Source organism: Salmo trutta, chromosome 14 (assembly GCF_901001165.1).
Source record: "Salmo trutta chromosome 14, fSalTru1.1, whole genome shotgun sequence".
Classification (NCBI taxonomy): domain Eukaryota; kingdom Metazoa; phylum Chordata; class Actinopteri; order Salmoniformes; family Salmonidae; genus Salmo; species Salmo trutta.
Genome location: NC_042970.1, coordinates 37,173,480 through 37,198,396, shown reverse-complemented (window position 1 = coordinate 37,198,396; position 24,917 = coordinate 37,173,480). Strand labels below are relative to the sequence as shown.

Here is a 24,917-nt window from a genome sequence, read left to right as displayed (position 1 = left end):
GAGGTCAGGTGATTGTGGAGACCAGGTCATCTGATGCGGCACTCTCCTTCTTGGTCAAATAGCCCTTACACAGCCTGTGTGTTGGGTCATTGTCCTGTTGAAAAACAAATGATAGTCTGACTAAGCGCAATCCTGATGGGATGGCGTATCGCTGCAGAATGCTGTTGCAGCCATGCTGGTTAAGTGTGCCTTGAATTCTAAATAAATCACAGACAGTGTCACCAACAAAGCACCCCACACCATCACAACTCCTCCATGCTTCAAGGTGGGAACCACGAAGATCATCCGTTCGCTTACTCTGCGTCTCACAAAGACACGGTGGTTGGAACCAAAAATCTCAAATTTGGACTGGTCAGACCAAAGAACAGATTTCAACTGGTCTAATGTCTATTGCTCGTGTTTCTTGGCCAAACAAAGTCTCTTCTTCTTATTGGTGTCCTTTAGTAGTGGTTTATTTTCAGCAATTTGACCATGAACACCTGATTCACGCAGTCTCCTCTGAACAGTTGATGTTGAGATGTGTCTGTTACTTGAACTCTGAAGCATTTATTTGGGCTGCAATTTTGGAGGCTGGTAACTCTAATGAACTTATCCTCTGCAGCAGAGGTAACTCTGGGTCTTCATTTCCTGTGGCAGTCCTCATGAGAGCCAGTTTCATCATTTGATGGTTCAACGCTTGATGGTTTTTGCGACTGCACTTGAAGAACTTTTAAAGTTCTTAAAACTTTACGGGTTTGACTGACCTTCATGTCTTGAAGTAATGATGGACTGTCGTTTCTCTTCGCTTATTTAAGCTGTTCTTGCCATAATATGGACTTGTCTTTTACCAAAATCTTCTGTATACAACCCCTACCTTGTCACAACAAAACTGATTGGCTCAAAGGCATTAAGAAGGAAAGAAATTCCACAAATTAACTTTTAACAAGACACACCTGTTAATTGAAATGCATTCCAGGTAACTACCTCCTGAGAGAATGCCAAGCGTGTGCAAAGCTGTAATCAAGGCAAAGGGTGGCTACTTTGAAGAATCTCAAATATAAAATATATTTAGATTTTTTTAACACTTTTTTTGGTTACTACATGATTGCATATGTGTTATTTCATAGTTTTGATGTCTTCACTATTATTCTACAATGTAGAAACTATTAAAACCCTGGAATGTGTAGGTGTCCAAACTTTGGACTGGTACTGTATGTAAATAAGGTATCTGTTTTTTATTTTTATCACATTTGCATACATTTCTAAAAACCTGTTTTGCTTCGTCATTTTGGGTTATTATGTGTAGATTGATGAGGATAATATTTTTTATTACAAAATCTGGAAAAAGTCTATGGGTCTGAATACTTACCGAATGCACTGTATTTTGTAATCATCATTCAGTACACTTATGGCTGCAATATTATACGTTTGTGCAAGACTTCTGATGAATTTAATTAAATCTTAGTAACATAATTTCAGATTATATATCATTCTGACCTGTTGAGGAGCTGCTGCATGAAGTTGTCTGCGGTCACTCCTCTGTACATGAGTGACAGTTGGCCCTGGGCCTGGTCCATCACCACCTCACAGGAGTGGCCCCTGCCGGAGCGGTCCATCCCGACCCCGTTCACATACGCCCGCTCCTCCTCCAATGCCTTCCGCAGGTCCTCTGCCTTCTCCATCAGCATGGAGATGTTCAGGCTCTCCACCACCTTCCGGGGCCCACCTGACTTAGAGTCCTTAGCCCCTCCGCCGGAGGCAGAGGACGACGAAGGAGAGGACGACATGTTGTTCTTGAGCTTGGACACTTCTGGTTTACGGCTGAGGGCGGGGAGCTTGCTCTTCCTCAGGCCGAACCAGCTGGCGATGCCGTTGGAAGCCTTTTGCTTGGGCTCAACCAACTGGCCCCGGTCCTGCTCCTGCAGCTTAAGCATGTTCTCCTCGATGCCACGCATTACTTTCTGCTCGATGGCCGACTGGGGCACTGGTGGGCCGGACGAGTACTGCTTCTTGTCGTTTTTCACGATAGTTTCAGTAGACGACCGCGGTGGCAGAGGAGGAGGAGGCGGGAAGCTCTCTGCATGGACAAAGGTCTTCTTCTTGCTGGCCAGGAGTTTGCTTTTGTCCTCCAGCCTAGGCGGGTGTCTCTGAGCCAGGGCGCGGTCCTCATGAGCAGGCCTGACCCCTCGGGGGTAAGAGGAAGCCTGGCCGACCTTTGAAGGGGACTTTGAGGGAACTTTAGTGGGGCTGTTTTGGGGGCTAGGGGCAGTTTTACTGTGGTGGCTCCGGGTGATGGGGCACTTCCCATAGCTCCTCACCACTGAAGGGGTCTCTGTACTGGAGGATAATGTGCCCATCTTAATCTTTGGACCATCTGCTTTCGCTACATATATCCGGGGAGAGAATGATGACTCCTGCTCTCCCTTGGGTATGGATGATGGGGTAGCTGATGATTTGGCGCCTGATTCATGTATTGGACCTGGCACCCTGGGGTGACTGCAGGGGCTGGTTTTGGGGTATTGCTTCCCTTCCAGGGAATCAGTGTATTTCTGATGTCTGTGCTGCTCTGTCCCAGTTCTCTCGCCTTGCCTTTCAGCAGTCTTGCTTTTCTCAATATTGTTGGTGGGGGGTTTACCCACATTACTTTGTGCATTCTTCTTGTCCACGGACTGTGCGCCTATTGGCAGGTTCTCTGTGCTCTTCAGTTTCCCCAGAGCAGCCAGGCGCTCTTTGAATGGGTGGTGACTGGACTCACTCTGGGGTTTTCCCTGCACCAGCCTCTTGGGGGTGGAAGACCCAGGTGACCGGTCACCTTGCCTGGCTGCAGACTGGGTTGGCTGGGGGGGTTCACAGATTGGCTGACTGGGCTCCAGAGTTGCACGGTGCTCCTGGTGCCTGTCCCTCATGCTGGAGTAGCTGGGGCGACTACTGTGTGCTTTACTAGCAGCGGCGGAGGATGAGGAGGGTAGGCTGAAGTGTTGGTGGGGCTTGTGCCAGACAGGGCTTTCTGAGTCAGTGCCCTGGTCAGTGCCCTGGTCAGTGTCCTGGTCAGTGTCCTGGTCAGTGTCCTGGTCAGTGTCCTGGTCATCTGGTTCTGGGGATGAGTCAGGGTGTTGTGAAGATGGTTGGCTGAGGAGGTTCTCCTCCTGCTGCTGCTTGTCTACAGGCCCCTCAGGTTGGGTGTAAGGGAGGTACTGGGGTGTCCCATCTGACGTGCAGACTTTCTCGTAGTGGGCCACCTTCTGAGAGCCCCTTTGTGTGTGAGAAGAGGAGGAGGGGGCTGCCTTTGTATTGTGGCTGGGTTTGGGCGCAAAGTGGCTGCTGAAAGCCATCTCCTTGACTGTGGAAGAGGGGCCCGTGCTGTCCTCTGGCTTGGGTGGCGAGGTGGGGGCAGAGTGCGTGGCAGGGTAGGGGGATGAGGACAGCTGCTTCTCCCTCTCTGTGGTGGTGGCTTTGCGGGTCAGGACAGGTGAGTGGTACACCTCATAGTTGTTGTTATTCCTGCAGGGGATCTTGGAGCTGCGGGTGAGCTGGGGACTTAGACGGAGGGGGTTGCCTGGTTGTGCCTGGTTGATCCCTGTCGGGATCTTCAGGAACTTGAGCAGCCGGGACGGGGAGGAAATGGGGGAGGGCTTGACTTCACCCAGGCCTGAGGAAAAGGTGGGGCTGAATGCAAGCTTGCTCTTGCCAGAGGGAGGCAGGGCCTGAGCTGAGCTGGTCCTCTCGGGAACCGGGGCTGGAGAGTACAACTCCACCGCCACCTTCTTGCAGACAGCCGTCTCATTGGAGGAGAAGTAGAGCCCGTTGCAGACCTGCTCGCTCACTTCCTGCTCCTCTTGATACCCTGGGTCCGTCTCCGTGGCAACAGGGTCTGTATGTGAGTTAGGGGTGTGCAGGCTGTTGTTCACATTGGGTGCCACTGATGCGGCCTCTTCTTCCAGGTAGCAGCACTCCTCCGGACTGTCCCCGTTTTGGGTCAGCGACGTTACCATGACTGCCTTTATGTGCTTCACATCCTCACTGTGAGAGGGTTGCACCTCAGCCCGAGGCAGTGGTTTGCCAAACGGATGCCTGTCTTTGTGTCTTTGAATGTTCCTGGTCTCCTTCCGTAGCATCCCGTTGAGGTTTGCTTGGATTAGCGAGGAGATTGGATCAGAAAAAAACAGAAGTTCTGGAGGCTGCTCTAGAGAGTCCACTGCTGTTTTGTGCATGTAGCACTGGCTTGTGCTGCCAGTAGAAAGGAGGTGGGGGAGAGCTGCTGCCTGGGGAAGGCCTGTGCTCTGTGCCAACGCCCCCTGGTCCTCTGCCCAGGCCTGCCCGTTGAGGCTCTCCACTCTGCCCGGGTGTGCGGTGCCGTGGCCCTGGGCACACTTCAGCAGGCTGTCCAGGCTACTCTTCTGGGAGAGCATTTGGCAGGACTGGCAGTCCCTGTGCTGGTGCTGTCTGTGCAGGGCATGGTCCTCCTGGAGAGCCCCTTCTCTGTTGGTATAATCATGGATGTCCGAGTCTGAGCTGGAGAAGTGGCAGTGTGACGAGGGATGTGCTACCAGGCGCTGAGAAGAGGGTAACCCCACAGAGGACATCAGGGACATCTGGTCTCTTTCCATGGAAACCAGCGCCTGACCCAGGTCGTGGTGTGGGGACAGGCAGGAGGAGGGGTGGAACTTGAGGGGGTCTGACTCCTCCAGCTTGCGCAATACTTCCAGGATGTGTGCTTTCTTTTTGAAGAACGGAGACAGGGCCTCTATGGAGGTGGCAGGGGCTGGGGCCAAGCCGGCTGTTCCGTTCTGTGTGTGGTCCCCATTGCTCTGCATAAACAAGGACATCAGGTTGTAACTCCACTACATCTTCATCAGACAATACAAACTAAAAAAGTTAAGTACAGTATGGCTAAAATCTAAAGAAAAGTTCAAACAGCCTCCAACATCTAACACATTGCGTGCATAGTGCAGCAGGAGTCATATGTATTGATTTCTTGTTGACAATCGATTGCGGAGGTTCCTTTTTACTTTGAGGAGAACAAAACAACATTTGCTTAGATACTTCAGGACTTTTTGAGGGGACCTGTAACTCATGTTTCAAGTGAATGTACTGCAGTGAACTAACCGCCCAAGTCCACAATGACTGTCACAGCAAAAGAGGACATCCTGAGAATGCTGAGCACCCCAGTCCTGACAGGGGGAGGAATAAATTAACGAAGGAGAGAAGAGTGGAGAGGCAACTGAAGTCACTTTGGTTACACATGGCCAGCCAACCTTAGGAAGCAGTCTTTATCTTTAATTAAAGAAGCAATTAATTCTGTAATCAGTGAGAAAACTTATCCTCCACCCTCCTCCTCCTCATCCCGTCTTCTTGGAGAGGAGCCAATCTGTTAACTAAAATAGTCACCGCCAGTGGGGACCTCTGGGATTATCCAATTAAGACAGAGGGGCGTGAGACAGAGCCACTTGCTTAGCTTACACAGACCATTCATTCTCTTCCCCTGTCATTATTTCCACTACTACTCCACTGGCATTCTCCAAAGCCATGGCATGTCAATTTGATGAATCCAAGCAACAGGCCTGGTTTCTACAGGTTAGGGCCCACTTGATTACCTCAGCATACACTGTGCATTGTTTTCCCTTTTCAGTCTCCCTCCATCTCTCCCAAGTGAACCCAAAGAGCCATCGCGTGCAAATTTGACAAACCCAGTCGAATGAGGTGACTTTGAAAACCACTCTGCCATCCTGCAGAAGTGCCTATTCTGATGCAATGATTTACGTCTACCTAATAAATTCTCAGTCTACACCTGGGAGCTCTGATAAACCCATATATATGCAGTATGTATATATACACAATCTGGACGGGTGCTGCACTTGGATCAGGGGAGCTGGGAGTGATGCAGAGCTTAGCTGAGGATGTGGGGATGGAGAAATGAACTGTATGGGATTCGGTCAGTCAGTCAATGCATTTCTCTACTCATGGTCCATTAACGGCCCAGTGCAGTCAAAAACATGAATATACATTGATTTTACCAAACATTAGGAACACCTTCCTAATATTGAGTTGCCGCCTCACCATCCATGAGAGAGGATCTATGTTGTAAAGTAGCCCTTCAACAGTGGACTCCATCAATGTGTGTGATGGGTTAGTGGTATGGGCTCTCTTAAGGGGTGCCGCATTGATCCAAAACCTCCATCCCACTATATTCTTGTTTAAAATCCCAGAGCCATATGGATGGTATACTAAATGCTTTGAGACTTGGGGCCAGAGAGAAACCATTGGCCAAGGAGATCTGATGGAAATAAAGCCTCAACCTCACAGAATTACGGAGGAGTGGAGACGGAGGGAGAGAAAGAGAGGAATGCATAAGGCGAGTGTTTGTTCAGAGGGAAACAAAAATCTATATTCAATTTGACACCTCTCTCCCTGCCTGATAACAAGAAACCAATCAGTTGCCCTCAGGGTTGAAATGACTGGGTCTCTCTCGTTCCTGTCTTCCACTTGCTTCTCAGTCATTTGTCAGCAGGAGTCTAGTGCTGCTCCTGGGGGCAGCAATAACACCGGCCTATTTTAAGAGAGAACATTACAGAGGGGCACGGTCAGCGCCGTTGGGGGTACTTTGGTGAGTGGTGGGGCAAAACAGGAGGAACCTTCAAAGCAGAAAATGTTATGGTGGCGCTAGAACATTGAGCGAGCCGAGCCCCTTTAAATTATATTAATTTGTGGTTGAATTAATCCTGGGAATGAGAATGGACTTTGTTCACTGGGGAACCTCCTTGGAACATATTAAATCCTTGCAGACATCAAATTAGTGGATTTGGCTATTTCAGCCACACCTGTTGCTGACAGATGTATAAAATCGAGCACACAGCCATGCAATATCTACAGAAAAACACTGGCAGTAGAATGGCCTTAGTGAAGAGCTCAGTGACTTTCAACGTGGCACCGTCATAGGATGCCACCTTTCCAACACGTCAGTTCATCAAATGTCTGCCCTGCTCGAGCTGCCCCGCTCAATTGTAAGTGCTGTGATTGTGAAGTGGAAACGTCTAGGAGCAACAACAGCTCAGCCGCGAAGTGGTAGGCCACACGTTCTCACAGAGCGGGACCGCCGAGTGCTGAAGCGTTGAAAAACAGTCTGTCCTCGGTTGCAGCGCTCACTACTGAGTTCCAAACTGCCTCTGTAAGCAACATCAGCACAAGAACTGTTCCTTGGCCTAAGATCACCATGCTCAATGTGAACCGTCAGCTGGAGTGGTGAAAAGCGCACCGCCATTGGACTCTGGAACAGTGGAAGCGCGTTCTCTGGAGTGATTAATCACACTTCACCATCTGGTTTGGCGGATGCCAGGAGAACGCTACCTGCCTGAATGCATACTGCCCACTGTAAAGTTTGGTGGAGGAGGAATAATGGCCTGGGGCTGTATTTCATGGTTTGGGCTAGTCCCCTTAGTTCCAGTGAAGGGAAATGTTAACGCTACAGCATACAATGACATTCTAGATGATTCTGTGCTTCCAACTTTATGGCAACAGTTTGAGGAAGGACCTTTCCTATTTCAGAATGACATTGCCCCCATGCACAAAGCAAGGACCATACAGAAATGGTTTGTCGAGATCGGTGGGAAAGAACTTGACTGGCCTGCACAGAGCCCTGACCTCAACCCCCTTGAACACCTTTGGGATGAATTGGAACGCAGACTGTGAGCCAGGTGTAATTGCCCAACATCATTGACCGACCTCAATAATGCTTGTGGCTGAATGGAAGTCCCCGCAGCAATGTTCCAACATCTAGCGGAAAGCCTTCCCAGAAGAGTAGAGGCTTTTATAGCAGGCATTGGAGGGGGGACCAACTCCATATTAATGCCCATGATTTTAGAATGAGATGTTCGATGAGCAAGTGTCCACATACTTCTGATCATGTACTGTAGTGTGTGAGTATGAAAATAAACATCATGATTACTAACAGAATGTGTCCAATGCTGGTGAAGCAGAGGTAAAGAAAATATGAGTTTGCTGAGCTGATTAACTTCTTGGTGACAGGGTGCAGTATTCGAAAATTCAGATGAATAACTTGCCCAAATTAAACTGCCTGCTATTCGGGCCCAGAAGGTAGGATATGCATATTATTAGTAGATTTGGATAGAAACACTGAAGTTTCTAAAACTGTTTGAATGATGTCTGTGAGTATAACAGAACTCATATGGCAGGCAGAAACCTGAGAAAAAATCCAACCAGGAAGTGGGTTGTAGTTTTTCAACTGATTGTCTTTCCAAACTACAGTGTCATTTTGCACTTCCTAAGGCTTCCACTAGATGTCAACAGTCTTTAGAACCTTGTTTCATGCTTCTACTGTTACTGGGCAGAGAATAAGAGCTGTCTCAAGCCTGGGACCAGTGAGTTGTTTACTGCGCGCCCACACAGGCGCGCCGCTCCTTCTTTTTCCTCTGTAATGAATACGCTATTGTCCGGTTGGAATATTATCGAAGATTTATGTTAAAAAGACCCCAAGGATTGATTGTAAACATCGTTTGACATGTTTCTATGAATGGTAATGGAACTATTTGACTTTTCATCTCGGTTTTTGCGCTCATGCATTATGCCTTTAGATTAGTGATCTGAACGCGCAAACAAAACGGAGGTATTTGGACATTAATATGGAGTTTATCGAACAAAACAAACATTTCTTGTGGGAGTCCTGGGAGTGCATTCCAACAAAGATCAGCAAAGGTAAGTGAATTTTTATAATACTATTTCTGAGTTTAGTTGACTCCAGAACTTGGCGGGTAACTGTATAGCTTGCTTTGATGGCTGAACTCTGTACTCAGAATATTGAACAATGTGCTTTCGCCGTAAAGCTATTTTGAAATCTGACACAGCGGTTGCATTAAGGAGTAGTGTATCTATAATTCTTTCAATAACTGTTGTAAATTTTATCAACTTTTATGATGAGTATTTTTATAAATTGATGTGCTCATTCACCGGAAGTTTTGGAGGCAATACATTTTCTGAACATCACGCGCCAATGTAAAATGGGGTTTATGCATATAAATAATAACTTTATCGAACAAAATGAGATTGTTGTTGTTTTGAATTTGCCGCCCTGCTATTTCACTGGCTGTTGAATAGCTAGCGTCCCACATGTCCCAGAGAGGTTATGGGTCCCTCCCTTTGCCCTCAGATCAGCCTCAATTCGTCAGGGCATGGACTCTACAAGGTGTCGAAAGCGTTCCACTCCAACGCTTCCCACAGCTGTGTCAAGTTGGCTGGATGTCCTTTGGATGGTGGACCATTCTTGATACACACAAGAAACTGTTGAGCGTGAAAAACCCAGCTACGTTGCAGTTCTTAACACAATCTGGCTAGGGCTGTGGTGTTCACGAAATTTCATCAGCCGGTGATTGTCAAGCAAATAACTGTCGGTCTCACGGTAACTGACCGTTAATTAAGATAAACACATTTAGTATCTCCTGGCTTCCACACAAGACATTTTAAAAAGAATAATAAATCCATGTAATATAGCTTATTACACCTTCACAATAAATCCATGATTTATTTTAGACAGGTCTAAAGAAGCACGATATGAAGAAAAATGTAGTCTATTTCAGAAGAACAGAATAGCATACTATGAGTTTCCTTATGTTAGGTCCCGATGTGGCTATGCCAAATGGCTGTGGGCTACAATAGTTCATTTAGCAGACACAATTTGCTTAGAATTCCGTGGCATTACTTTATATTATTTTATAGTTTTAAGAATAGAATTGAACAAAAATATAAATATTTTCTCCAAACGATTTGAGGGAGTGCGCACGTGTTGAGCGGTTAACAAAGAAATGGGTACTCCTATACACTTAATTTAGAGTTATTAATGTAACTTTAGTTCTACAAAGGTTGGGCTGTATGTTTAGATTTTTAATACATTGTAAGGCTGCATGATGAGACCAATGATGATTTGAAAAAAGTCGCTTGAAAGGCATGAGCTCTGCTCAGTTTTTTTGCGCAGGCTGTACACACTCCAATTGTCTCTTTCACAATTTGACAAGCACTTGATAATGCCTCGAATTTCACGGCGGCATCCCCTTTGTGGCCGTAATACACCCTAAAAAAAAACATGCCTTTTGCGGCCCGGAGTGCTGCGTTGTGCCCGTCTCCCTGAGTGTGCTGCTTAATCCAAACCTTCTCTCACTCACATGGCTCTCCGTCACGTGAACGGGTCTTTCTCACAGGCTATAAGTTAAGACAGACACATCTGGGACACAACTGCACACGTCCTTATCCAATTCCGAGGTGCATATTGAAGATATTGGAAGAACTGTCCACATTTACTTTTCGTCAGCCAACAAGATGAGTAGGCCTAATGAACAGCAGAAGCACTAGCCTATGTCAATCTACTATCCCCCATATTACAAAAGTCAACCTATTCTATTCTGTGCAATAAATAATATTCCAAACAGTCTGGGACAGTTGTGGGATGCGATAGATCCCAAATTAATACAACCACTAGTATCAAAAACCTTTTTTATGCAATGAGGCTGACGCAACAGATCAGAACATTTAGCTTAAAATGTTGAAAACTATTAGGCTATTTCTTCACATTATAAACGCAGCAATGCACACATGGCAGTAGGCTATAAGCGCAAATGTTCCATTAGCGGGAAAACACCATTATCAAAAGTGACCGCAAATGCAATTATGCATGTAATGTTTTTATTATAAAGGTGCATTGTTATGGTAAAAATGATCTTCCTCAAACTTGAAACTCAAGAGCTGCTTTTATATGCCAGTTAGGCTCCACAACCCTTGTAAAGCGGTTTTCATGTGCTTAATTTTAAGAAGTTATTTAGCCACTTTAGTTGTGATACAAACCTTATTAAAAAAAATGTAAATGTTATTCCCTGTGGCTCAGTTGGTAGAGCATGGTGTTTGCAACGCCGGCATGGTGTGTGCAACGCCAGGGTTGTGGGTTCGTATTCCCATGGGGGGCCAGTACAAAAAAATATATATAAAAAAATAAATGCATGGTATGAAATGTATGCATTCACTACTGTAAGTCGCTCTGGATAAGAGCGTCTACTGAAATGTAAATGTAAAAATGTTATTAAAACATATAGGCCTATGGGCTAGGCTACATGAGGTGTGAGACTATAATTTGAACATTCACAAGTGATAGGCTAATATTGTCACCCATCAGACTATTCTTGATTTAATATTGTCTTTACATATACTAAATAATATATGTGTGACATTAGTTTTGATTTAGAATGGACCATTATTATGCACCTGTATCGAAACAGGGGCAGCTGGAAAAAATACATGTCAACTATGCACTTAAATAGCGACTGGAGGACGCTTTCCCCCGTGGTTTATTTTCATCCCAACCAGGTATGCTGTACTCCTGTTGTAAAGAGAAACAATAATATTAGGAAAGTCCAGAAATAAATATAGTAGGCCTAGAAAGCTGATGGGATCCTCCTCTTTTCAGTAGAGGCCATCACTCCACTTTCTCCTGCAATTGCATAGCCTATTGAAATGTTGCACAACATGAGTTCATGGGCTTTCATGATGTTTGATTAGATTTTTCGAATACTTTTGCATTGATGTCAGAGGAATTAGAGGGACAATAGAGTGCTGAGTACCAGGCAGTTAGAAAGTTTGGTAGGCTACTAATAACCATCAGCAGCATCAGAGCTTGGAGAAGCCTAACTACCATGACTAAACATTCATGTGGAATTTGACTGCCTTCATTTTGCACAAATTTGTTTACATCCCTTTTAGTGAGCATTTTTCCTTTGCCAAGATAATCCTTCCACCTGACGTGTGGCAATTTAAGAAGCTGATTAAACCGCATGATCATTACACAGGTGCACCTTATGCTGGGGACAATAATAGACACTAAAATGTGCAGTTTTGTCACACAACACAATGCAACAGATGTCTCAAGTTGAGGGAGCATGTAATTAGCATGCTGACTGCAGAAATGTCCACCAGAGCTATTGCCAGAGAATTGAATGTTCATTTCGCTACCATATGCCATCTCCAACGTCGTTTTAGAGAATTTGGCAGTGCATCCAACCTGCCTCACAACCGCAGACTACGTGTAACCACGCCAGCCCTGGACCTCCAAATCTGGCCTCTTCACCTACGGGATCGTCTGAGACCAGCCACCCGGACAGCTGATGAAACTAAGGAGTATTTCTGTCTGTAATAAAGCCCTTTTGTGAGAAAAAATGTCATTGATTGGCTGGGCCTGGCTCCCCAGTGGATGGGCCTGGCTCCCCAGTGGATGGGCCTGGCTCCCCAGTGGATGGGCCTATTGACTGATTTCCTTATATGAACTGTAACTTAGTAAAATCTTTGAAATTGTTGCATGTTACGTTTATATTTTTGTTCAGTATATGTGTTTGTAATTCTATGGTCAAAGTGAAGTTTTAGTCAGGGGTCAGGGTTTATGTGTGGGTCAGTTGCTCACCTTGAGCTCCCTTTGGCTCTGGGACACCAGCAGCTTGTCACTGTCCATGGTCAGGGGTTCTGTGCTGTGCTCTGGGACAGACACCAACTGCAACTGGAACGGGAGAGAACAGAGAAAGAGGAATGACAGTAAGGGCACCATATTGACAATTGTCATTCTCTGCACCCTCTCCTGATTTCCTTTAACCTGCCTCCTAATACACAGATAAAAATGGCATTAATGGAGCGAGCCAGGCTCTTTTCATTCCCATCTCAGCCCTGAGTAATTAAATTGCTTCGACAGTGAGATGGCATCAGTTTTCCTTATGATTATTATATTCATCACAAAGAAAGGCGATGGCGGGGGAAGAGGCTCTCACTCCGTATGCGAGGAAAGATGTTTATTCTTTCCTCACAGGTAAGAGACGCAAAGAGAACGATTGAAGAATACAGAAAAATGGAGGCGTGGGGGGAGAAGAGAGGTAGGGAGAAGGGGCTTTAGATTTGGGGGGAGTTGGGGACAGTTGAAATTTTCATTTACAGTAATAGAGAATGTGCCATTTTGATCCCCTGGCAATTACAGGGCACATTTGTTTAGATTAAATACTGTATTGAGATTTCTGCAGCAGATTGCTTCTTTCTCCTATCCGCTCGCTACCGTGGAGCGGTTGGAATACTAATAGAGTTGATAAGAAAGAGAGAGCGAAGGAGTTGGGGTTAATAAACAGAGCTGAAGAAAGAGCAAGGGAGGGAGGGGGATAGAGAGGGAGACAAGTGGAGAAAGAGGTGCCCTGTGTCACACACAAAGAAATGAAAAATATGACCAAGGTCACTTAACATCTTTATCAAAGACAATCTCTGCCTCTGTTCTTTTGAAGCCAAATTCTCAGAAACTTAAAGAGTTTCTGTATAAACACCTCAGCAGGGGATTCTAAAACTATACTATCACAACAGCACTTTTGTCCTTGGTTTCTTTCAACAAGGCCAAAATGGATAGAGAGTAAGAGCTCCAAAGAGCTTTCGGGCTCCAAGCTACAGTCCATGTTACAATTAATATTAGATATCAGTTAGGATAAAATAAATCCAAAAGAAGGGATATCTAAACATCTATCGGACCTCATATCAATGCATAATACATCACTAGCTACACTTCAATAGAACTACAAATAACCGTTCCACATTTCACCTTGACAACAGTCACCTAAGCAACAACAGTGATGAGATCAGTGTGACAGAGATGAGGGAGAACTTCTCATCTCCCTCCCAAATAAAAACAGATTCAAATCAGAAACACTGTGCTTATTAGGTAGGAAACAGAAACAGCATGACACATAGGACAATATTATCTTTTAAATAAAAATGTGATAAATCAGCGATATAATCATAATGAACAGGAGACAAGCAAGGCAGTGGTTTAGATACAGATGTACGATCTTCATTTGATCACTCTGTCACAGAGAATTTTCCTGCGCACTTGAAATGCAAACTTGTAGTGTATTTGAGGTTTAAAAAGGCTTTTACAGTGCCTTCAGAAAGTATTCACACCCCTTTACGTTTTTGACATTTTGTTGCGTTACATTTAAAATGGATTCAATTGAGATGTTGTGTCACTGGCCTACGCACAATACCTCATAATGTCAAAGTGGATTTATGTTTTTCGAAATGTTTACAAATTAATTAAAAATGAAAAGCTGAAATGTCTTGAGTCAATAAGAATTCAACCCCTTTGTTATGGCAAGTCTAAATAGGTTCAGTAGTAAAAATCTGCTTTATTAACACGTTCTATAATAAAGTTGCATGGACTCGCTCGGTGTGCAATAATAGTGTTTAACATGATTTTTGAATGACTACCTCATCTCTGTACCCCACACATACAATTATCTGAGTCTCAGTCGAGCAGTGCATTTCAAACACAGATTGACCCACAAAGACCAGGGAGGTTTTCCAATGCCTCGCAAAGAAAGGCACCTATTGGTAGATGGGTAAAAAAACAGAATATCCTTTTGAGCATGATGAAGTTATTAATTACACTTGGAGAGGGATAAAAATGCTCAGGGATTTCACCATGAGACCAATGGTGACTTTAAAACAGAGTTTAATGGTTGTGATAGGAGAAAACTGAGGATGGTTTGACAAAATTGTAGTTACTCCACAATACTAACCTAAATGACAGAGTGAAAAGAAGGAAGCCTGTGCAGAATACAATTATTCCAAAAACATGCATCCTGTTTGCAAAAAGGCACTAAAGTAAAACTGCAAAAAATGTGGCAATGAAATTAACTTTATGTCCTGAATACAAAGCATTATGTTTGCGGCAAATCCAACACAACTCATCACATTTTCAAGCATGGTGGTGGCCGCATCATGTTTTGGTTATGCTCGTCTACGGCAAACACTAGGGATTTTTTTTTAGGATAAAATAAATGGAATAGAGCTAAGCACAGGCAAATCCTGGAGGAAAACCTAGTCATTCTGCCTTCCTACATACACTGGGAGAATAATTCACCTTTTAGCATGACAATAACCTAAAACACTCAGCCAACTAAACACTGGAGTTACTTAACTAGATGACATTGAATGTTCCTGAGTGTCCTAGTTACAGTTTTGACTTAAATCGTCTAGCAATGATCAACAGACAGCTTCACAGAGCTTGAATAATCTTTTAAAGAATAATGTGCAAATATTGTACAATCCAGGTGTGCAAAGCTCTTAGAAACTTACCCAGAAAGACTCACAGCTGTAATCACTGCCAAAGGTGATTCTAACATGTACTGACTCAGGGGTGTGAACACTTGTGTAAATGAGATATTTCTGTATTTCATTTTAAATAAATTAGCAAACATTTCTAAAAACATGTTTTCACTTTGTCATTATGGGGTATTACACGTAGACGGGTAAAACATGATCATATTTAAACCATTTTGAATTCAGGCTGTAACAACAAAATGTGGAATAAGTCAAGGGGTATGAATACTTTCTGAAGGCACTGTAATTTCCACAAGCATTTTAAACTTGATTCCACTTACCAAAAAAATTGATCAACCCATGCAAAAATGTCCATGAATTATAATCCACATTTCTTGTTGCGTCGGGCTAATTTTCCTGCTCTAAGAAAATTGTCAAATTAAGATAGTACATCTGTATGCATTGCGTACAAGCACACACACACACACACACACACACACACACACACACACACACACACACACACACACACACACACACACACAAATCCCTTCTTTGGTCACACTTTCAACAACTGTCTGTCAGTACTCATGACTAAATCTAATTAAATTCTCCTGTCACATTCAATCTAGGGTAGAAAAAAAATGACTGAAAATAAAATGAAAAGCAACTTACTGCTGAGAGAGAAAAAATGTCACACACACACGTTCTGTACCTGTTGCAGAGAGCTATCCTGGGGGTGTAGTTTCTGGGCAAAGAGCTCAGTCAGAGTTCTGTTCTGTCTCTCCAGGTCAAACACACGCATCTTCAACTTAATACACTCCTCCCGCAGGTCCTAGGACAAAACACACAACACAAATAAAAAACAACAACCGACACACACACACACACACACACACACACCTTGTTGTGTAAAGAACTGTTCCTTGACCTGTTAGACTTCAGTCTGAACATCATTGATTTGTCTTGATGCACCATATCTTACCTTTTGACTCAGAAGGGCCTGTACCACGTGGTTGGCAACCTGAATGAAATATAATACAAGTTAAATCTTTGCTTCGGTCTGTGGTCAGAAATTGAGAATGATTTTGGAGTCTTAAGAGTGGACAGTAATCATAGCAGAGTATACAAGCTGAGACATTTTATGTGATGGGTACAGAGACAGAATACAGTGTGAAAGTGTCAGGATGACATTCTAATGTATATGAAAACTCACCTCATCCAGACACCTTTCATAGGCCTCTCTCTGGCTCTCATTCGCAAGGGCCAGGACTGAATTATCAGCCTACAAAGGAGAGAGAAAGGAGAGAAAAGAGATAGACGTATGTAATCGGTGTCTCTATCGAAAGCATTCATTTGACAACAAAGATCAACCTCAGGAGATTCATCCCCACCTCTGTTTCATATGATCAGTTTCAAATGTCTACACCTAGAATGAAAAAAAACCTTGATTTCACAATCTTTCCCAACAATATGTTCTGTTTCATTTCATGGAGAATTTAACAGTGTTAAAGAATGGAAGAAAGAGGAAATTATGAGGTATGTCTTTTTCTCTTCTTCTTCTCCTTGCTCTGATAGGTGCAGATGGAGTCAAAGACAATCCGGCCACCGTCTCATTCGCCATGATCAAAAGCGCGAATATGTCACCGCGGCGAAGACGAAATCGAAGGGCTGATAGGGGACAGGCTGAGTGATGGGGAAAGAAGGAACAATGTAGAAAGAGAGGAAGTGGAAAGAAAGGGAAGCATTCTGAAAGACTGAATGAAAGAGGGAAACAGAGACTAGATGAAGAGGGTTAGTAGTTTGATTTATTTGAAATTATTAGGATCTCTTTTAGTACTCATTTGGACTAATCTTCTAAGTGTCGTTAAGTAGTGGAGGAAATAAGGAGAAAGAAAAAAGAACGAACAGGCTGATTGGAATAAAAAAGGGAGTGAGAGCAAGAGTGACAAAGAAGAAAAAAATGCATCCATAGAAAGAGGCACTAAACCCACCAGTGTCTGCACATCAAAACAGCCCTCACACATTTAATGCTCCCTCTACAGTGGGTCACAGGAGCTGTGACGGGCCCAAGTGCTCAATGATCAGGTGAACGGTGAGGGGAAAAGGAGGACGAGAGACCAAATCATTTCCCCGCACTATAAATTCACATCTCACCCGAGCAGAGAAAACAGAGTTTTCTATCGGCTTGTTTATGAGGTTTCGAAGCGGAACACGAATCAGAGACTAGCTTAGTCAAAAATCATTGCATTCTCAAGTAAGGGAGTGTGTGTGTGTGTGTGTGTGTGTGTGTGTGTGTGTGTGTGTGTGTGTGTGTGTGTGTGTGTGTGTGTGTGAGTGACAGAGAGGGAGAATGTGTGGGCAAGCCAGTTCAGTTCAAGCCAGATAAATGGCGAGATAAATTCTTAAATAGATAAACATATACACATTGGTCAATGTATAATCTTATGGAGATTTGGTTCGGCCTCTGATTTGAGCATTAATCACCTTTAAAGTAGGGCTTGGTGGATCCCTCAGTGAGCAGTACAAGATGATCACAATCAATATAATTACAGAAATTCTACCCAGAGACACCGCAGAACGGGGAAGAGACACAGCAGCAATTACAGCCTGATTCACACATCAATACACCACTGTGCTAAGGGTGAAGGTGTGTGCACGTGTATACAAATAGGGACAGGGAGAGACAGTTTGTGAAAGTTTCATCTTTGTAGTGTGTGTGTGTGTGTGTGTGTGAGTATATATATATATATATATATATATATATATATATATATATATATATAAATACACTCAAAAACACACAGAAAAATTCCCTACACACACTACAAAGATGGAACTTTCACAAACTATATATATATGTATGTGTGTGTGTGTGTGTGTGTGTGTGTGAGATGTGTGTGTGTGTGTGTGTGTGTGTCACGTCTGAAACTCAATGGGTCGCTCAACTAACTACCCAACCTGAGAGCAATATGTGTAATAAGCTTCAATACATAGTGTGGGTTGTCTGACATATAGAAGGCAGAGGACCATCACCTGATTCTGCAACATTTCATAAGTACTGCAGGGCCTCAGTCGAGAGTATATAACCACAGTAACAGTAAGAGCCCTCTCCATCACAGTGGCATGATTATAAAACACAAAAATGTAGTTTTTTTTCTAAAAAGAGGCTCTGAGGAGAAGTGTTTTAAAGCACTTTCTTTCCCACCTCTCATTCTGCCACTAGGGCTCGGGAGATAGGGTCAGAAGAGCTGGGAGACTTCAAGGTGTTGTAACAACTTTTAAAGTGCTGCAGCGGTCTATAGTGCCGCGTTAAGAGATTTAACACAGGCACTTAAGGCTCTAATGGCAGAGTATTTTAGATTTGTCGATAAAGCAAAGCCCTGAAAGTAGCTGCAGGTTACTCAGTCGTGTGATATCCATCATCTTGTACTAAGCTGAGAGGAGAGTGGGGGTATGTCATGCAAAGTGGCCCCTGGCTCCCCGAACATCCCTTCCAAAATACCCTCATCGCCAAAAGAGATAAAAATAGTGAATTAGTAAAATGCGGTGAGGGATCTTTGACTGACAATTCAAATCCAATACTATTATTGAGCATATAAATGGTATATTCACTTGCCATGCCAGGCTCTCAGCTGACTTCTATGGCCTCTCACCCATCACTACATACATAAGCACCCTATTCATTCAGAGATCAGACTGTATGTTAAAACAGCTTATTTCACGGGAGGAGGGAGACACCTGGTGGAATATGATACAATTAGACGCATAATCAGGGCTATCAAGAGTCTAAGAGTAGGAGTGCCGATCTAGGATCAGGGCCCGTATCCACAAAGCATCTCAAAAAAGGTTCTAGGAATCCTGCTAAAACCTGTTTTAAGACAAAAACAAAAACAACTCTTAGCTCAGAGTAGGTTTAAGGATGGTGTTAAGACTGCCCTGACAAACTGTGAGCCAGGAGTAAAATCAACTTCTAAAAGTTTCTCAGCTCTGTAATCACAACAACTTGAGGTACAGCAAAGATAGTGATGACTCTCATTGACATTGCTGCAAATTATGGGGAATAACCAATAGCAATGAGGCATGCCAACTGCGAACTCCATAGCACGCTTCAGACAACCACAGTGAATGTGACTGTACATCAAATGGTGCAGCCCGTCAGAAAGTTCAGGACCCAATATCACAGGGCAGGGTTGAGACCCAGGGCCTCCAGCTTGATGATGAGCTTGGAGGGTACTATGGTTTTGAATGCTGAGCTGTAGTCAATGAACAGCATTCTTACAAAGGTATTCATTTTGTCCAGATGGGATAGGGCAGTGTGCAGTGTGATGGTGATTGCATTGTCTGTGGACCTGTTGGGGCGGTATGCAAACGGAAGTGGGTCTAGGGTGGCCAGTAAGGTGCAGGTGATATGATCCTTGACTAGTCTCTCAAAGCACTTCATGATGACGGAAGTGAGTGGTACGGGGCGGTAGTCATTTAGTTCAGTTATCTTTGCCTTCTTGGGTACAAGAAAAATGGTGGCCATCTTGAAGCATGTGGGGACAGCAGACTGGGATAGGGAGCGATTGAATATGTCCGTAAACACACCAGTCAGCTGGTCTGCGCATGCTTTGAGGACGCGGCCGGGGATGCCGTCTAGGCCAGCAGCCATGCGAGGGTCAAGACATTTAAAATGTTTTACTCACGTCAGCCACGGAGAAGGAGAGGGGGGGCACAGTCCTTGTTAGCGGACCACAACGTCCCACAGTTTGTTGTCTAAAGTACTTTTAGATCCCACATCAATACAACTTTGAGGAAATACACTTTAGAATTAATTTGAGCTGTAAATAGGGTAGAAATGCTATATTATTCAGGCCAAATGCTGACATCAGCTCTTGGAATGGTATCTTATCTCCGTCCCTTACAACCTACCACACCTGACTGATGTTTTGGCGTTGCCAGGTGATATTAGCCAATGTTTTTCCCCTGCAGTAAACATATTGTTCCATATTGGACATGAAGGGAAGGATTCTCCATTGATAGATAACCTTAAATTAAGTATCTTTGCCACTTCACAAGAGAACTCCTGTAGTGGGTAATCTATCTTGCAGTGGAACTTGGGGTAATACCATAGTGATAAGGAGGTCGACTTATGTTCCGTCACAATTTCTTCCTCTAACCAATCCCAGGTGCCTGCTATTCCCCCATTTGTATAGCCACATGCCAGTGGGTATCTTGCATTATATGACAAGTAGTACAAATACACATTAGGAACACCTAAACCACCCTAACTTGTTGGCATGGATTGTTTTTTTGTGGTTAATTCTAAGTTTCTTTTCTTCCCACAAGAAGCTTGAAAAGAAACTGTTTATCTCTTTAAACCAGTGCTGAGGGCACTGAAGTGGTATAGCTGACATAAGGAAAGATAGTCTAGGGAGTATGCTCCTCTTTATCACCTCTGCGCTACCCCATAGTGATAAAAGGTAGAATATAATGTTGTAATGTCGTCCCGAATGGTTTTAAGGAGACCTGGTCCATTTAGATGAAATATCTTATTAACTGGTGACTTGATATTTCCCCCAAGGTATTTCATGCAAATGGAGCAGTACCCTTGTGAGCTGGAAATGTGTGGTGGTTCAGAAGAATAGCCTCACTCGTACTCCAATTATACCTTATATCCAGAAAATTGGCCAAATGCTCGTATGAGCTGTTGCACACCCAGTATCGAACTGCTGGGATTTGACAGTGTTAATAAGATATCATCAGCATATAGGTTGACTTTGAAGTTATGATCACTCAGATTGATAGAGATCGATCAGACCCCCGGGCTCTGGCTGGGCCACAAAAGGATATTCAGAGACTTGTCCCAAAGCCACTCCTGCGTTGTCTTAGCTGTGTGCTTAGGGTCATTCTCCTTTTGGAAGGTTAACCTTTGCCCCAGTCTGAGGTCCTGAGCACTATGGAACGGGTTTTTATCAAGGATATTTCTGTACTTTGCTCCATTCATCTTTCCCTCGATCCTGACTAGTCTCCCAGTTAGGTCTGTGGCGGTCACGAAATTACGTCAGCCGGTGATTGTCAAGCAAATAACTGTCGGTCTCACGGTAATTGACCGTTAATTAACATAAACACATTTAGCATCTCCTGGCTTAGAGGTGGATCAGGGAATCGCCCGCAGCAAGAGCGACATCATTGATATATACAGAGAAAAGAGTCGGCCCAAGAATTGAACCCTGTGGTACCCCCACAGAGACTGCCAGAGGTCCGGACAACATGTCTGCAAAGTAGTTGGTGAGCCAGGCGAGGCAGTCATTAGAGAAACCAAGGTTATTGAGTCTGCCGATAAGAATACGGTGATTGACAGAGTCGAAAGCCTTGGACAGGTCGATGAAGACGGCTGCACAGTACTGTCTTTTATCGACGGCGGTTATGATATCGTTTAGTACCTTGAGCGTGGCTGAGGTGCAACCGTGACCGGCTCGGAAACCGGATTGCACAGCGGAGAAGGTACGGTGGGATTCGAAATGGTCAGTGATCTGTTTATTAACAGGTCATCTATGCACTTAAATAGCGAATGGAGGACGCTTTTCCTTGTGGTTTATTTTCATGCCAGACAGGTATGCTATACTCCTGTTGTAAATATAAGCAATGTGCTTAATAATAGGAAAGTTGAAAAATAAATATAGTAGGCCTAGCCTATAGAAAGCTCATCCTCCTCTTTTCAGTAGAGGCCATCACTGTTTTCTCGCACAATTCCATAGCCTATTGAAATGTTGCACAACATCAGCTCATGGGCTCTCATGAAGTGTTTGATTAGATTTTCGAATACATTTCCATTGGTGTCAGAGTGATTAGAGGAACAATAGAGTGCTGAGTACCAGGCAGATAACAAGTTTGGTAGGCTACTAATGACCATCAGCAGCATAAGAGCTTGGAGAAGCCTAATTACCGTGACTAAGAGGCCACGTGGAATTTGACTGCCTTCATGGCTCATGACCGTGGTAATACAGTCACCGCAATAGCCCTACCCCCAGTCCCTGCTGCTGAAAAACATCCCCACAGCATGATGCTGCAACCACCATGCTTCAGTAAGGATAGTGCCAGGTTTCATCCAGATGTGACACTTGGCATTCAGGCCAAAAAGTTCAATCTTGGTTTCATCAGACCAGAGATCCTTGCTGACCGCTTCTCTCCCAATTGCTCAGTTTGGCCGGGCGGCCAGCTCGAGGAAGAGTCTTGGTGGTTCCAAACTTCTTCCATTTCAGAATGATGAGGCCACTGTGGAGACCTTCAATGCTGCAGAAATGTGCTGGTGCCCTTCCCCAGATCTGTGCCTCGACACAATCCTGTCTCGGAGCTCGACAGACAATTCCTTTGACCTCATGGCTTGGTTTTTGCTTTGACATGCACTGTCTACTGTCTACTGTGGGACCTTATATTGACAGATTCTACCTGTGGATTAACTTATGATCCAACCTCTGCAGGTTACTTTAAAGGCTTCCCACACCATATGGACAGAGGGGACAGAGTTTAGATTAGTGGTGATGAATTCAGATATTTTCTCCCTCATTGTCGACACAAATTCCTCATCTGTCAATAGAGAGTTGTTGAATCTCCACTGTTTAGTTCTGCTTGTGTTGACAGGTGGGGAGAAAATGACTGACATGGGAGAGTGGTCTGAAATGATAATGCTATGAATCTGAGAGTCAATCACATTCTCCATTAGAGATTTTGATAATGAGGTTGTCTATTCGTGAATACGAATTATGAGCAAAAAGTATATTCACGAGAGTGGGGGTTGACTAACCGTCATACATCAGTCAATGCCAAAATCCCATTCACGTTCAATGAAATCAGATTTATATAGATTTAGATTCCATTTGTGACAATGTGTATAATATCAGCCTTAGCGTAACCATCATAGTAAGGAGAGAAAGGACTCGGTATCAATGTACAATCGTTTGTATTCTGTACCAGTAGGGAGGGAATGTGGAGGGAACACGCATGACAAACAAACATAAAAGATGTCACGAGGCAAATAGATAACGCGAAACAAAAGTTAGATAGATGCCCTATCCAGCTCTTATTCGTGAAAGAACAGATGTAGGCGCTGTTATCCACCATAGCCAGACCTCTTATTAGGTGGATTTGTTTCACCCTCACTGTGCTCTAGGTGGGCGGGGTAACCCCCAGACCAGTGCATTGTTCGAGACTGCACGGCGACCGTGCGCAAACGAGAGTCAAAACGAACCCACCAGTTTCAAGTCTACACCAAAACACTATTTGCACAAATTTGTCTCCGTTATTGCATAATGTAAGCTTATATGGCTATAGCTGGTAAGCTGACTATAGCCATATTTTAGATTGCCTTTAAACGCATTTATAGCCCTTTTTCTGTATATATTTTACCAACCCTCGGTCAATACAAGGGGAGAAAAGTAACAATCTCAACAAAAACATTAGAGACTAGTGCAGTCCTTCATCGCCTCATTAACTTGCCCGAGTTATATATAAAAAAAATGTTAGGCAGCTGTAAATTCAAGTCCTTGACCGCATCTTCTGCACTACTGTAGATACTGTATGTTTCACCCCATCTGTGGTGACGATGTGCCTGTCTGCGCTAGAGATACTGTTGCATATGGGTCTAGATTGTTTATGGATTGATCACATAGAAATGTCAAAAACATTATTTTAACTCCAATTCAAATTGCATGTGGCGCAGGAATCACTGACTCGCTACATCTTTCTATTATCAAGACACCTGCTGTTACCTCTTAAATGGTTAGGACAGCTCATGAGGTCTCCTAAATATCTGTCAACTACGTGTGACTCTTATGACTAAAGACGGTTCATGCATAACTTTTACTTTTACCCATAACAGTAGGAGTAAAATGTCTCTATTCGCAGCAATTTTCTACTCTGAGACACTATGTGTAAACGGGCCCTGGTTCTTCCAGTCCATGTAATCTTATTCATTGAGATCTAAAATGCATAACTGTTCCTGAAATCAGCACTCCTACCCTGAGACACTTGATATATACGCCACCAGGTGCACATCTATCAAATTGGCATCATCTTGAAAATAAATATGAAATACAAATTCTACTAGCATTAATAATGACACAGTGCTACTGATGGTATTACAAGTAAATATCACTGCTGCTCTAGGATGAATCAAAGACTGATTCTTTGAGTTTGGTTGTTTGGACTGAAGCATGTGATCGTTTCGACAGCTGCAGGTCTCAGTCAAAGCAAGAAACTGCATTAATGAAATGTTGCAAACTGTTATTCGTTTCCATTGAATGCTTTGACTGATGCAGCTCTCAGTCTCCAGGTGTACCCAGATAGTCACCAGCTCCAGGGGTCAAGACTAAAGGCCTTTTTCAATTCATCTTTCTCTCCTTCACAAAACCAATTGAAGAAGAAGATCCAAGGGGAGGGAACCTTGGACTTTCTCATCCAATACAGTTGAGTAGGTGAGGAGATTAAATTGGCATACAGCCTAGAGTTCTCCCAGCCCTGCCCTCCTTCTCCCTGGGTCTCACCTCCAGCTCCCTGAGCCTCTCTAGGAGCTCCCTGCTGCTCGCCGGCTCCTCCAGGTATGGCTCCACATCGCCCTCTTCTGACTCAAAGGCCTTATCACAATCTCTCAGCTCTGTCTCCTCAGACTCCATTACTACCTGCAGTGTAGAAACGACGGTCAGGGACACGGTTAGTAACGGTGCAGGGTTAAGTTGCCCCTAGAAGATGATCTTGGGTCAGTTTTGCATCCGGCTAAGAATTAAGGTTAGGATTGGGAGAGGGGACCTGAACCTAGGGGAAAATTCACCCCGAAGCTTAGAGAG

At 44.0% G+C, this 24,917-nt stretch overlaps 1 protein-coding gene across 6 annotated transcripts in view; it reads right to left on the bottom strand.

The window, feature by feature from the left end:
- LOC115207969 (nck-associated protein 5-like) overlaps positions 1-24,917 on the bottom strand; it is a 92,394-nt gene that overhangs the window by 6,240 nt on the left and 61,237 nt on the right. For 5 of the 6 annotated variants that reach the window (XM_029775624.1, XM_029775627.1, XM_029775628.1 and 2 more), the window contains 6 exons: positions 24,618-24,752; positions 16,307-16,375; positions 16,076-16,114; positions 15,806-15,925; positions 12,428-12,520; positions 1,477-4,787 (listed from right to left, as the gene is read on the bottom strand). In XM_029775624.1, coding sequence (XP_029631484.1) covers positions 1,477-4,787; positions 12,428-12,520; positions 15,806-15,925; positions 16,076-16,114; positions 16,307-16,375; positions 24,618-24,746 — 3,761 coding nt within the window. In that variant the 5' untranslated portion in view covers positions 24,747-24,752. The remainder of the gene's footprint in view (positions 1-1,476; positions 4,788-12,427; positions 12,521-15,805; positions 15,926-16,075; positions 16,115-16,306; positions 16,376-24,617; positions 24,753-24,917) is intronic. The other variant, XM_029775629.1, reaches the window with a different exon arrangement.